The sequence below is a fragment of the Alexandromys fortis genome, unplaced genomic scaffold (assembly GCF_014885135.2).
Source record: "Alexandromys fortis isolate MF-2015 unplaced genomic scaffold, M_Fortis_MF-2015_v1.1 scaffold_50, whole genome shotgun sequence".
NCBI lineage: Eukaryota > Metazoa > Chordata > Mammalia > Rodentia > Cricetidae > Alexandromys > Alexandromys fortis.
In genome coordinates, this window is record NW_026067932.1 from 11,294,943 (window position 1) to 11,308,111 (window position 13,169).

At 49.4% G+C, this 13,169-nt stretch overlaps 1 protein-coding gene across 3 annotated transcripts in view; it reads left to right on the forward strand.

The window, feature by feature from the left end:
* The window catches only part of Abtb3 (ankyrin repeat and BTB domain containing 3), a 245,625-nt gene that overhangs the window by 225,807 nt on the left and 6,649 nt on the right, over positions 1-13,169 (forward strand). For all 3 annotated transcript variants that reach the window (XM_050145663.1, XM_050145665.1, XM_050145664.1), the window contains 4 exons: positions 3,927-4,029; positions 4,765-4,846; positions 7,906-7,974; positions 10,403-10,516. In XM_050145663.1, coding sequence (XP_050001620.1) covers positions 3,927-4,029; positions 4,765-4,846; positions 7,906-7,974; positions 10,403-10,516 — 368 coding nt within the window. The remainder of the gene's footprint in view (positions 1-3,926; positions 4,030-4,764; positions 4,847-7,905; positions 7,975-10,402; positions 10,517-13,169) is intronic.

A 13,169-nucleotide genomic window follows, 5' to 3' on the forward strand; every position in this document is an offset into this window, starting at 1 on the left:
GCTGACTGCAATGATGGACAGGAACTGTGAACTAAACTAAACCCTTCCTCCCCTAAGTTCCCTTTGTCGTGGTGTTTTATTAAAGTGGCAGGATTAAACAGCTACTCTTCCGTCTATGAAGTCCCTCATCTCCACGGCAGAGGAGTAAGCAGGAGACACCAAGGAGCCAGCACTATCTCTAATGAAAGTCCTGCTTTAGGAGATGGTGAAAAGAAGGGAACATACATGTGACTAAAAACAAGGACAGGTTAGAGCTAGAGAGATGCCTAGGAGGTTAGGAATAAACTCTGCTCTTCCAGAGGAGCCAAGTTCATTTCCTAACACCTGTGTCAAGTGGCTTACAACCTTATAAGTGTAGATCCACAGAGTTTCAACACTTCTAGCCTCTGTGGGCACTCACACACAGACACATACATACATAGCTTATTAAAAATAAAATAAATATTTTTAATTCAAAAAGCAGGGCATACCTGAGCAGTGGGGTTAGGTGCTCTGAAATCCAGTAAGGATAGCTGAACACTTTATATGATCCTTGAATACTTGCACAAGACTCCAGCCATATACCCAACTTCCACCTCTCAGTAGTGCTTCCCAGGCGGCAGGTGAGACCCATCCTGTGCTTTGACTGCAGTCTGGAAACAGGGTGGAGCTGGGATTTGAAGACCAGCCCTGCCAATGCCAGAATTCCTCACTGTGTAGGGCCAGCTCCTGAGATTCCCTCAGGCAGACACTGACTTCAGGCAGAGCAGAATTGAAAAGACAGAGAAATACCTGGCAGTCTTGAGACTGGAAACCTGAGCCTGGTCTTGCAGAAGCCCACATCCCCTGTTGCCCAGAGAGTAATAAAAAATTAACAATGAAGGATTCCTTTTCCTCTAAGGGTTGGGATCTTCCCTGCTTCCTTTATCCTTTCCCTGTGAATATGAAAATGAAAGCATCTGAAAATTCTATCCGGCAGCCAAGCTATCCCTCTGCCTTTATCAGTTGAAAGATTGAGTGCGTGGAGCTGATTCAATGTATACTCATCACTGTTATGAGTAACGTGGACATTTAAATATGATGCAGCTTTCTGCTAAAACGGGAAAGTTGGCAGCAGTGTCAAAGGGTCTATGTTACCTTTATAACCATGCCCGTGACAAATCTGAGTTGTACCTAAGTCACAAGTGTTTCTGCCCTGCAGGAAACATTGGTTGTCAGGGCAACAGACTGAAAAGGTCAACCAAATGAGAAGGTGGTAGTTGTGGAGAGTGACCTTCCTCGATTATCAATCAGCAGTATACACCATCTGAGTGCCTTGTGAGACTCCTCGTTAGCACAAACATTTTTGAGGGCTGGGTCCAGGACACAGCCTAAGAGCACTTACTGCTCTTGCAGAGGACTCAGGTGTTCCCACCACCCACATGGTGACTCACAGCTGTCTGCAATTCCAGTTCCAGGGTGTTGTCTTTCCTGACCTCCTTGGGCTCCTGCACACACATAGGGCACACTCAGACACACATGCATAAGATAAAGTATTTTTTTTAAGAAGACAGAGGTCTTGATGAGAGAGAGGTGAAGGAACTCAGTCACAGTGGTCTGGTAAAAGGACTTTAGAAATGGCTCCGCAGTTAAGAGTACTACTGCCCTTCCTGAGAACTTGAGTTCTGTTCCAGGACCCATATCAAGCAGCTCACAACTACCTGTAATGGTAGACCAGGGAAGTCAGAGCCGGCAGGCACCTGCTCTCATGTTCACATACATATACATGCCACTAAAAGGAATAAAAATAAATCTTCTTTTAAAAGCAAAGAAGTGTGGCCTCTCTGGAGCCCTGGGGAGCTATTGGAAGGTTTGTAGAATGGGAGAGATGGATTGTAATCAGAGCCCACACTGCTTGTCACCACAAAAACCAGTCATCGGAGACAGGAACTGAATCATTACACTGTGCTGTATTCAGGGGAACCAGGCTCTGAGGTGGCAGTGGGCTAACACCCTAAAAACAAACCTCCTCTCTTCTCTCCAGCCCCCAAGCTTTATAGGGAGGGTGAAAACAAAGAGTTAACCATTCCAGAGCTCAGTCTTACCTTTCTGTCATGTGGTCGGTCACAGTTCTAAGCCCTTCTCCCAAAACAATCTCTTCGACTGGTCCTGGTTCTGTGGATATCTGAGCTCAGGCCTCTCTTAGCACCTCCTGGGCTGGAGATTTAATTCAGAAGCAGCAAGCCATCAACAGTTGCTCTGCCAAGCTGCTCCTAGCCTGTGTGTGCAGATTCCTTTGTGAACTATGGAGTGCAAGGACTCTGTGGTATGAAACACAAACATATCCTACAGTCTCCCTGCCCCCATCAGCATGAAATCTGATGTTAGGAAGAGGCCTCCTGTGGTGAGTGAAGGCAACGAGACCCACAGAAGCTCCAGAACTGTCTAGAATGATGATGTAACCTGAACAAGGTTGGTAACAGAATGAAGAGGAATGGGAAAGAATGGTCAGGAGTTTGGGGATGACCGTAGGGAAGAAAACTCTTCTGCCTTTGGTCCCGGTTTGGAGCACCTCTCATAGGGATGAGGCACACCCTGCACAGAGCATGAGGCCAGGAGAATCGTGTAGATGGTGAAGAAGCTGTGGCTCCTCAAACTCAAACACGAGTGCTGCTCCCCACGGAAGCACTGTGGAAGGCCAACCCTGAGTGCTGCAGTTTTAGACAACTGGCCTGCAGGTGGCCTACCACAAGACTCTGGCAGCTAGAAACACCTTGTTTGTGATGGATAGGACAGGAGGCAGAGAGTCGAGACTATTCCCAGCAAGGCAAAAGTGCTGGACCAACTCCAAGGGCCATCAAGAAGGACCTTTGGTCTACATAGCTACATTAAAGATAACCCTAGGAATCTTGTATTTGGTGAGTCACGCCATAGAATCTGAATGCCTTGATTCAAACCCTGGCTTGCTTGGCCACTGTCATGTCTGTGTGTCTCAGGTTTCCCTCTGCACAAGACCTGCCTTTTTGTGTGTTAGACTAGGTAAGCGAGTGTTAGCTACACTGTCTCGTTAAAAGAGATAAGTTGTGGGTGGCTTCCTTTGTCACTGATTTTAGGAGAAAACAGCCTGGAGTCCAGTGGCAAGGGCATGGCTGCCCTTCTACACCACTTCCACAGGGTAGGGTGGCAGCAAGCCTAAGACAGAGGCATGGGGATGGGTGAACTCCCTTTATAGACTAGGAAGTCCCTAAGCTCTGCCTAGAGGCAAATCTGCTATGGAGTATATGGCTGCTTCTTCTCCTCCTTCTCCTTCTTTGTGAGTGTGAGAGCGTGGGTATGTAGGAGGTCACAGCACAGTTGTGACAGTCAGGGTCAGGTATGACTTCCCGTTTGTCCGAGGCAGGGTCTCTTGTTTGCTGCTGTGTACACCAGTCTAGCTTGCTTCAAAGATTCTCAGACTCTGCCACCCATCTAACCATAGGAGCCCCAGGATTCTAGATACTAGTACTACAACATCCAGCTTTATTTTTTAGCCTTGGAGCCTGTCCTGGAACTCACTCTGTAGACCCAGGCTGGCCTTCAAAACCACAGAGATCCTCCTGCTTCTGCCTCTCAAGTGCTGGGATTAAAGGCGTGAGCCACTCCCTCCTGGCCACATCCATCTTGTAAGTGGATTCCAGGGACCAGAACTCAGGTCGTCCCACATGCTCAGCAAGTGCCATTACCCCCACTAAACCACTGAGCCAGTCCAAGAGCTGCTTCTAGCCACAGGTCAGCTTGAATATCTCCTGTGCTGAGCTGGGTGGCAGGGATGTATCCATCCTCTATGGGAGCTGTCTCTGGCGTGACTCTTAAATCACCTACGAGGAATGAAAAGGTCAATATGGTTCTCGGTCCTCTCCTGTGCATTCGCCAGAGGGCCCCAATTTCACCCTTCCTTCACTAACACACTGCTCCCCTTTCTGTTCTAGATCCTCATTTTCTTAACAATAAAGAAATGTCTGACGTGACCTTCCTGGTAGAGGGAAGACCCTTCTATGCTCACAAAGTGCTGTTGTTCACGGCTTCTCCCAGGTACAGACTCTCAGCTTTGCTGCGACTAGAATTTGTCTGTGACTGTTCCTATTGCTACTCTCCTGGAATACCAGTTGTAACAAGGTTGACCTTGAATTTCTGACCCTCCTGCCTTCTAGTCCCTAGTACTGGAATTACAGGCATGCACCATCATGCCCAATTTATTTGGTGCTGGGAATTGCACCCAAGGCCTCAGAAATGCCAGGCACCTCTGTACAACTGAGCTACAACCCTAGCTGCTATCCCTGCTTTTTGAAGTTCAGTCCCACTGATAAGGTCCCTACCTGCCAGAGGCTTTGCATCCAACTCCAAGACAGATGATCAGTCAGCAAGGATGGGTTAAATGCCCTTGAGGCTTTATGTCCCACAAAAACAGAAGTGCCTGGCTCCCTGGAGCAAAGCTCAGACAACAGAAATAAGGGCAGGTGATGACCCCTGGGCACCAGACAAGAGGGAAGCCAGGGCAAGCACTCAGAACAAACTAAGGCCTGCAGAGGAGACCCTGGGCTGGTGCTGGGGAGTGTTGGTCTTTTAAAGAGAATCCATTCCTTCCCAGTGGCCAGTGTGGGAGAAGATGTGAGTTTCAAGCTGGTCTTTAGCTTTGAATAGACACTGACATCTGTAATCCAGATGTGTTTTAGAGCAGAATCCAGAGATATGTGTCATGAGAAGAGTCATTTGGGGCAAGCCCTAGGTATGTGGATGATTCTTTCGGTCTTTCTCTGTGTTGTTCAGGTTCAAGGCTCTCCTCTCCAGCAAGCCAACAAACGACAGCACCTTCATAGAGATCGGCTACGTGAAGTACCCCATCTTCCAGGTGAGCTCTGGGGTAGCCTTGGGGCCTCAGATGTCCCTAGCACCTTGGGACACCCCTGACTAAGCTGTTAGCACCTGCTCTTGAGGCTCACTTACTTCACCCCTCCCGCTCCATCCCAAGCCCCGCAGCGATCACTGGAGCCCTGTATCTGTTAGCTCCAGGCTTGGACTGGGGGAGGGGGCCCAAAGGTAAGAGACACCCTCTCCCAAAGATTTGTACATCTAGAGGGAGTATCCCCAAGTTACCAGTCAATTACAGGATATGCGGGGTGTTTGACAAAGAGGATGTCCTTTTTGGAGCCATGTACTGTAATAGTTTAGACCCAGGACATTGAGGGCATGGCTAGGAACCGAGAACCAAGGCCAAGCCAAAGCTACAGGGCTCAGAATGAGGCTTTGGGCTCAAGAAGAAAGCTAGAGAGACCCAGACAAAGGGAAGAGCACACAAAAAGGACTTAAATGATGTGTCTATCCCAGCCATGTTAGAACCAACAGGATCTGTACCTAGCCCATCTGGTGGCTCACCTCCAGGACTCAATACTGAGATGGTCTTTCTAAGTAGAAACCATACCAAAATGGAAAGCCTGTTCCCCCAACTTTCACCACACAGATATTGCCTGGGGGAGCTTTGAAAGTGTCCCCTGGATGTCCTATCTGTACCTCAGACCCGTAAAAGCAGAAGCTCAGGGCAGGTCCCAATCTTGGGCATGCTGAGGTCTCCCCTTCCTCTCCTGCCAATGTGGAGCCAGGCTCTCCTCCTTATAGCATCTTCCAAACATTAGCAGACTGTGAAAACAGAAAACACACTCAATGTGAGCCCCTAGGGCCCAGCTCTCCACCTGGCTTTCAGTCATGGGCAGTCTCACTTCTGGCAAGAGCCTCTGATGCTTCCGGGCTCAGGGTTCAAACCAGAGAGCTAATACTGCCCTTGTGTCCATGATCCTTTCAACTGCCCTGCCACAAGCTCTAGGAAGGTTGTGGCCCAAGTTCCCACAGCTGCCCGTAGGAGAGCCAAGGTTAAAACAGGACCCAATCCTGTTGTTTTCTCATATCCTTGGAAAAATGCGTCTACTCTGAAGTCACCTGACCCTATGAATCCTGTGGCCTGTTAAGAGTGAGATCATGAGCTGAAGGCAGGAAACAGAGCACCTGTATGCACATGCGTGCACACACACACACACACACACGCACACGCACATGCACACACACCAAGAAGTACCTCATGACTATTAAGCCTGGTTCTCACTAGAGAGGCTCCAGTAATAAGAGCCTGGCTCAGAGCAGGCATTCAGTAAATGTTTGCCCAGCGGACTTGTTGTCAGAGTCCTACATGGGAAAGGCTGGCCTCAGAGGGATCCCCAGGCCTGTAATTGCTTCCGATGGGGACGGTTTGCTGGTCACATTAGCTTTAAGCTCCTGTAATGGAAAGGGAAGATTGATCGGGCCCTGGGGATTTGCCTGTGTCCCTACCCAGTCCCCATAAAAGAAGAAGAGCCTCCTCATTTGTGACTTCAAATAGGCCAAGGAAGGCTGAGTCCGACCCACAAGGAGTCTCCCAAAAACCTGCGCACTTTATGTGCTTCTGGCATGCGAATTAGGGCAGAAGGATTTTTAGTAATTGATACTGCACTGCGTTTCCTCCCTCGAGACTGTTTAACATCATATGCGTGCAGGAGCCAGACCCACTGAGGCCACACCTGGAGCTAGGCCTCCTTCAGACTGCAAAAGCCCCTGCCTCGTGTAGGTTGGCAGCAGCCAAGAAAAACAGTTCTGTAAGCAGGGCCTTTGGCCTAATAAGGCCTTGTTGCACCCACTTAGAGAAAATGCTTGCACTGACAGAGTCTGGAAGGGGCCTGGAATGGCCTGATTTAAGTTCCATTAGCCCAGGGTCTCCTTCCACCAATGCAGCAATTTCAGCCCATGGCTCAACACTGAATAAATGAGACAATGTCTGTGACAGATAGAAAAGTGTTTTGTAAACGGGGGTGGGGGGGATGCACATTACAGAGGTGCTTCTTATTACTATTGGTTTGGCCTACATAACAAACTGGCTAGAGGAATCAATTGGTTTTAATAAAGCCCATAGCCCTGTGTTGACTGACGGTATTTCACACACATATAAGCCTTGCTCTCTAAGGCAGGAGGTGGAGGGGATCAGCGTAGTGCTATTTCCCAAGGCCTAGACAATGTCACCACCTCTGTAGTGGGCAACACAGAGACTCAGACACAGGAGTCATGTGATGTCTAATATGGTCACATGAGGCAGGGATGGTGACATGTGCCTGCAGTCCCAGCTCTTGGACGACTGATTGCTCTTGCCAGGAGGATTGCCGTGAGTTCGTCACCCTGAGATCCCAAGTAATAATGATAACATAAAGTGTCCCTGTGCTGTCTCTGTGCTAGGCACAGGGATACTGTGATGAATGAGACTGTGAGAGTGTACTCTCAGATGACCCAAGTTTCTTAGCACAGTGAGCAGAACTTGACCCAAAGGAGAGCCAGCCTCCACTGTTAGAGAAGAAAGCTCATTCAGGCTGAGGGAGCTGAAAGACGTGGCCAGGTTCTGATAGAGGCAAGGGGAGATAAAAGACAGATACCATGCTAGATACATTTTATTAAAGCAGATTCCAGACATTGAAAGACACATAACAGGGGATAGCCTTACGTGGCTCCTTCACACCACCCTCAGTGAATATCAAAACCCTGGGTCCCTCTCGGCTTCCTCTGGAGTTTCGTCAACTCGTTATAAGGAGCTGGTTGCCCAGAGTGGCTCTCTGGGACCTCAGGAGGTTTTGTGTCAGGCTCTCTACAGAGCCTGTTTCACCTGTACAGCTTGACTGGATGAGAGGTAGGTGGGCACCCTTGGTTATCATCCATCATGAGGAGACAAGCTCAGGTTTGCTTTGGTCCTGTGCAAAGACATGGAGGCAGAGCCTGGAAACTATAGGGTCGTGATTTCGGGGTGTCATCAGGAAAACCTATCTGAACATCCCCCATCAGGTAGAGGGTGTGGTATTGTGTACAGCTGGGGTATCACTCACTGTGTCCTCTTCCTTCCAGCTGGTCATGCAGTATCTCTACTACGGTGGTCCAGAGTCACTTCTCATTAAAAACAATGAGATCATGGAGGTAAGGAGAACATTGCATTCCTAGCTGCCTCAGCACCCCTTCTGTCTGGCTTCATAATTGAGGGCCCTCCTAGCTCCGTGATCCTCCCTAACTCTGTGGCCCTCCCAAGCAAAGCCTTCCCTGGGAGACTGTCTGCACCAGGGGCCCTGGGTAGAAACCAGTCTTACCTGGCTTGTGAGGGGCAAGTTCACGGCGGAATCTGGGTACCATCTTCACAGAGACAGTTGGACCTCTACAGCACCATCAGGGAGTATCCTAGGTGACCTGCTCCCCCTCGTGGTTGCTACGGGACTTACATCCATGAGAGGCAAGGCTCTCCCCCGACAGTGCCTTCTGGAACCTAGAAGCTGAGAGCTGGAAGCCATCTCTCGCCCATGCCTGCTGCTCTCCACCACCACCCTGACTTCCCATTCTATTCCCCACCCAAAGCCAGAGCTCCAATCCGTTTTCCTAGTTAAAGACAGGAGCTAACTGGGCATGGTTGCACACACCTTTAACCCCAGTACTCAGGGGGCATAAGCAAGTGAAGCTTTGTGAGCTGGAGGCCAGCCTGGTCTACATAGGAGTTTCAGACCATCCAGGGCTACAGGATGAGACCCTATCCTTTAAAACTAATTAATTAGTTAAATAATGTTTTTTAAAAGCAGGCAGTTTAGTACCTAAAGTCCTTCAGCCCAATCACATTGGCAGTTTATTTGACCTAGCCGAGCTTTTTTACTCTCCTGTAAAATGGGTACTCGATCTGAGATGGTTTTAAAAATATGTTTTAGAAGATTCGTAGTCACCTTTGGCCATGGTGAGTGCTGTAGGGCTTGTGGTCACTAAGGGCCCAATTTGTCCTGCATCCTTACCCTTCTTAACCCCCACCCCACCCCATGATACTCCAGAGACCCTGGACTCTCTGGACCCCTCCTCCCATCCTATACTCCACCACAGGGACAGGTGTGGCCTTTTGTAAGCATCTTAAATTTTACTTTCTGCATTGACTCGTTTGCTTACTGGAGATGGGGCTGAAAGGACAGGCAGGGGGGTGTCCACATGACAAGTTCAAATCCCAAGTTCTGTGGAGTTGGAGTGTGCTGCTTTCACAGGACAGGGGCATGTTCACCCACCCAGCATCCCTCAGACCCCCTTTGTAAGATACGATGGAGGTGAATGGATTTGCATTTAAGTTTCGGTCTGCCGTGTTGGCTCATGCTGGTAATTCCAGCACCTGAGAGGGATCTGATGATCCCCTGAGACAGACAGCGGGCTCCAGGCCAGTCAAGGCTACAAACTGAGACTGTGTCTCAAACGAAAAAAAAAAAAAAAATCACAAGCAGGCTCATGATAAACCCCACCACCCCACCACCCCACCTTGGGAGAAGTATGACTTCCTCTCTCAGAGCCCGCCAGTTTCAGCATACTTCTGGGACCCCCCAAGGCCCAGGGCTCACCTTTGACTGGGTGTGGCAGTGGCCCAATGGGATGAAGACCCCGACATTCTGGAGTCTGTCGTAGAAAGTGGGAATGCCGTAGCACCTGGATAGGAAGTCCCATAAAGAAGAAGACGGGAGCCGGGCGTTGGTGGCGCACGCCTTTAATCCCAGCACTTGGGAGGCAGAGGCAGGCGGATCTCTGTGAGTTCGAGACCAGCCTGGTCTACAGAGCTAGTTCCAAGACAGGCTCCAAAGCCGCAGAGAAACCCTGTCTCGAAAAAAAAAGAAGAAGAAGAAGAAGAAGACAGGGTGAAGGTCGGTCCCTGAGCCAGGATGGCAAGGAGCGACATTGGAGTGGAGATGCAGGGAGCACAGGCAGGGAGGAAGCCACAGTCATACCCACCTTGCTAATGGGTGTCCTTGCCCCTCCTCCTTGCTGGATCTGATTTGGGATATTTGGGGCTGACCTGCTATGAGAGTCTGTGATCCACTCCACCCTGCCCTCCGCCCACAGGAAACTTGCATAACTAGGGCCTGCTCCCCTGTCTCACCTTGTGCATCCAGCATCTCTGCTTCCTGACCCTCAGTTAGGTACCCTGTGGAGTAGATTAGCTGCTTTTCTATTGCTGTGCCAAAACACTATGACTGGGGCAACTTGAAGAAGAAAAGATTTATTTGGGTTTACAGTTCCAGAGAGATGAGAGTTCGTGATAGCCAAAGGGAGGAGGCAGATGGCCAGCCCGGTGGCAGACACAAAGCAGAGAGAGCCAACTGGAGTAGGGGAAGGCCTTATGTTCTCAAAGCCTGCTTCCTGCGACATATATCCTCCAACAAAGCCACAACTCCTAAACTGTCCCCCAGACACTGCCACCAATTGGGGACAATGTGCCCAAATGCCTGGGACTATGGGGGCCATTCCTCACTCAAACTGCCACAGTGGCTCACTCCTACGGTTTGCTGACCACTCTTCCCCACCTCTACCACTAACAGTCTCTTTTGCTGGATTCCAGCTTCTGTCTGCGGCTAAATTTTTCCAGCTGGAGGCTCTGCAGCGACACTGTGAGATTATCTGTGCGAAAAGCATCAATACCGACAACTGCGTGGATATCTACAGCCACGCCAAGGTAAGCCTTTCCCCCGACCCCAAAGCCGGCCCTGTGCTCCCGAGACTGTTCAGGGGCTCTGTGGCTTGGGATTAAACTCTGGGCTTCAGCACACATCAGCCCATCACTCCACCACTGACTTACATCCCCAGACCGTGGGCCTTTCTTTTCTGCTCCAAATCTGACATCTCCTTGTCCTCCCTTTCTTCGTTGAACACTGGAAAGCAAGCCAGGCAATGGTGTCCCCAGGAATGTTACTCACTCTGCTCCCACAAGAATCATCACAGACTGATTCCTCAGGCCTGGACTGGGCTCTCGATATCAGGGTCTAGTTAATGTCTCTGCTATTAAGTGGTCTTGAATAGAAGAGTTTAGAACGGTGGGTCTCAAGAGGTGGTCTCCAGCAGCTGCGGCAGCAAGGAGTATTTTAGGTCACACCCCCAAACCTATCAACTCAGAAACTCTGGAGGGTGGTGGGGTGTTCCTGATTCCCGTGCAAAACCAAATGTGTGTCAGGGTTTTGTTTTTTTTTTTGTTTTTTTTTTTTTTCTGTGCTGTGATAAAATACCACAACCAAGGCAGCTTAAGAAGAAAGGGCTTATCTGGGCTTTCAGTTCCAGCCGGATAAGAGTCCACTGTGGTGGGGAGGCATAGCAGCAAGAGGCAGAAAGCCGAAAGCTCGTGTCTTCAAAGAGAAAGCGTGAAGCAAAGAAAATGAATTTGAACTGGTGTGAAGCTTTTACTCTCAAAGCCCACCCCCAGCGTCACACTTCCTACAGCAAGGCTGCACCACCTAAACCTAAAACAGCTCCACCAACTGGGGATCACATGTTCAGATGCACAAAACTATGGGAGACACTTTTTGTACATACTACCACAATGGGTGAGAACACCATTCTCCTTCGTGTCTCTGGGACATATACACACACAGGCATGCATGCACACGCACACAAACCCAACACATACACGCATGCGTGCACACACACACACACACACAGTGTTCTGGTTAGTGTGGATTAGAACTCTCCATCCTTGCTTTGACCCTGAGGCTGACATGCTCTGCCTGTACCCCAGCTAAGCAGCATTTGTCTTTGTCTGAATGGGATGCCTTGCATAATGGCACCACCCAGAGAGACCTTCTGTGTTCAGGAAGAGAGCCAGTGTCTTCCTCCTTTCCTCCCTTAACCATGGTCATTTGAATTGCCCCAGAAACCCGACCTCCACGGGCAGATTTTCTGTGACTTTTCACGTTGGCAAGTCTTGGCCCAGTCTCCTAAGGCTCCTTAGCTGGCAGCACCAGCTTCACATACATGGTTTAATAATGCCAGTTGATGCCATACGAGTTTCAACAGGGAATGCAGGCCAAGGACTTCCGAGGCAGGGGAGCAGACTCTCCCATGTACACCCATGTGACCAGGGCCTCTGCTCTGACAGACACCAGCTTTACCTCCAAGATCCCATCCTGGAATAGTGCCAACATCAACATAGGACATCTGTGGTATTTACAAGAGGGAAGGGCAGGGCCAGATGCCTCCTGCCCGGTGTGTACACTACTTCCCTCAGCTACAGGCGATGCAGCCTCGACAGATGCTCTCCAGCCGCTGGGATTCCTCTCTGACTGTGCTTCAGATGGACGGTAGTGCAAGAAGCAGGAAAGCTTGCTCTGAACCAGAGGAATCGCAGGCATTCAGATGCTAACGGCCAAGGTCCAGCTGTTAGCAAAGACCCCCACAGCATCAGCTCTGTGCTTCAGGGAAGCCCTTGAGTCCCAGCTGTGGGATTTAGATGGAGGAGAAAGCCAGCCCACCCGTGCGTGGGTTAGCATCTCTTCTTCCTAGAAGCTGTTCCAGCAGCTCAGTCCTGAGCCTCTGATGGTCCTCTCAGGTTATCTCTGTGTTTGAAAACGAGGACGAGCTGCTTCATCAATTATAGAAAAACTCAATCCAGGTCTAGTATTGTGGTGGAAAGAATAAGAGTCTGGGAACCACAGGAGTCTTTCTGGTGTTGATTGACCCACGTGTTCATTTGCGAGTACCTTACTCATCAGAATATAACAAAGAAGTTTGTAAGGCCTTCTAGGCCTAGTGTCTCACACCTGTGATTCCAGCACTCTGGAGGCAGAGGCAGGAGGATAAGGAGTTCAAGGCAATCCTCAGCTCCATAAGAAGTTTGAGGTCGGCCTGGTATATGAGACCCCATCTTAGAAAGGAAAAGAAATTAGTGCAAGACATGGTCTCTTCATTTGAAAAACATAACAGAGGACTAGGATCAGCAAACATGTTCTGTAAAGGGGCAGATGATTATTTTCAACTTTGATGTTTTATTTTGTTTGTCCCTCCTTGAGTCTACCTCTAGTGCAGAAACAATAGAAGACAGGTAGAAAATAAATAACATGACAGTGTTCTACCCAAACTTTATTTATAAAACAAATTGTGAGCCAAATCTAGCCCAGGGGGCTGTAATCTACAAACCTCCACCTAGAAGATGAGAGATGGGAGATTCAGCCCCATGTGAACCTGTAGAAAGTTGTATGGTGATGATAAGTGTGGTGTATAGCATCCATCCCGTAAGTGTTAACAGATACCATACATAAAAATATGTTGTATTTCCCTTCACTTGCACCAACTTGTGTGGAGTGGCACACACCTACAAAGCAATCTCCAAGAGCTAGACC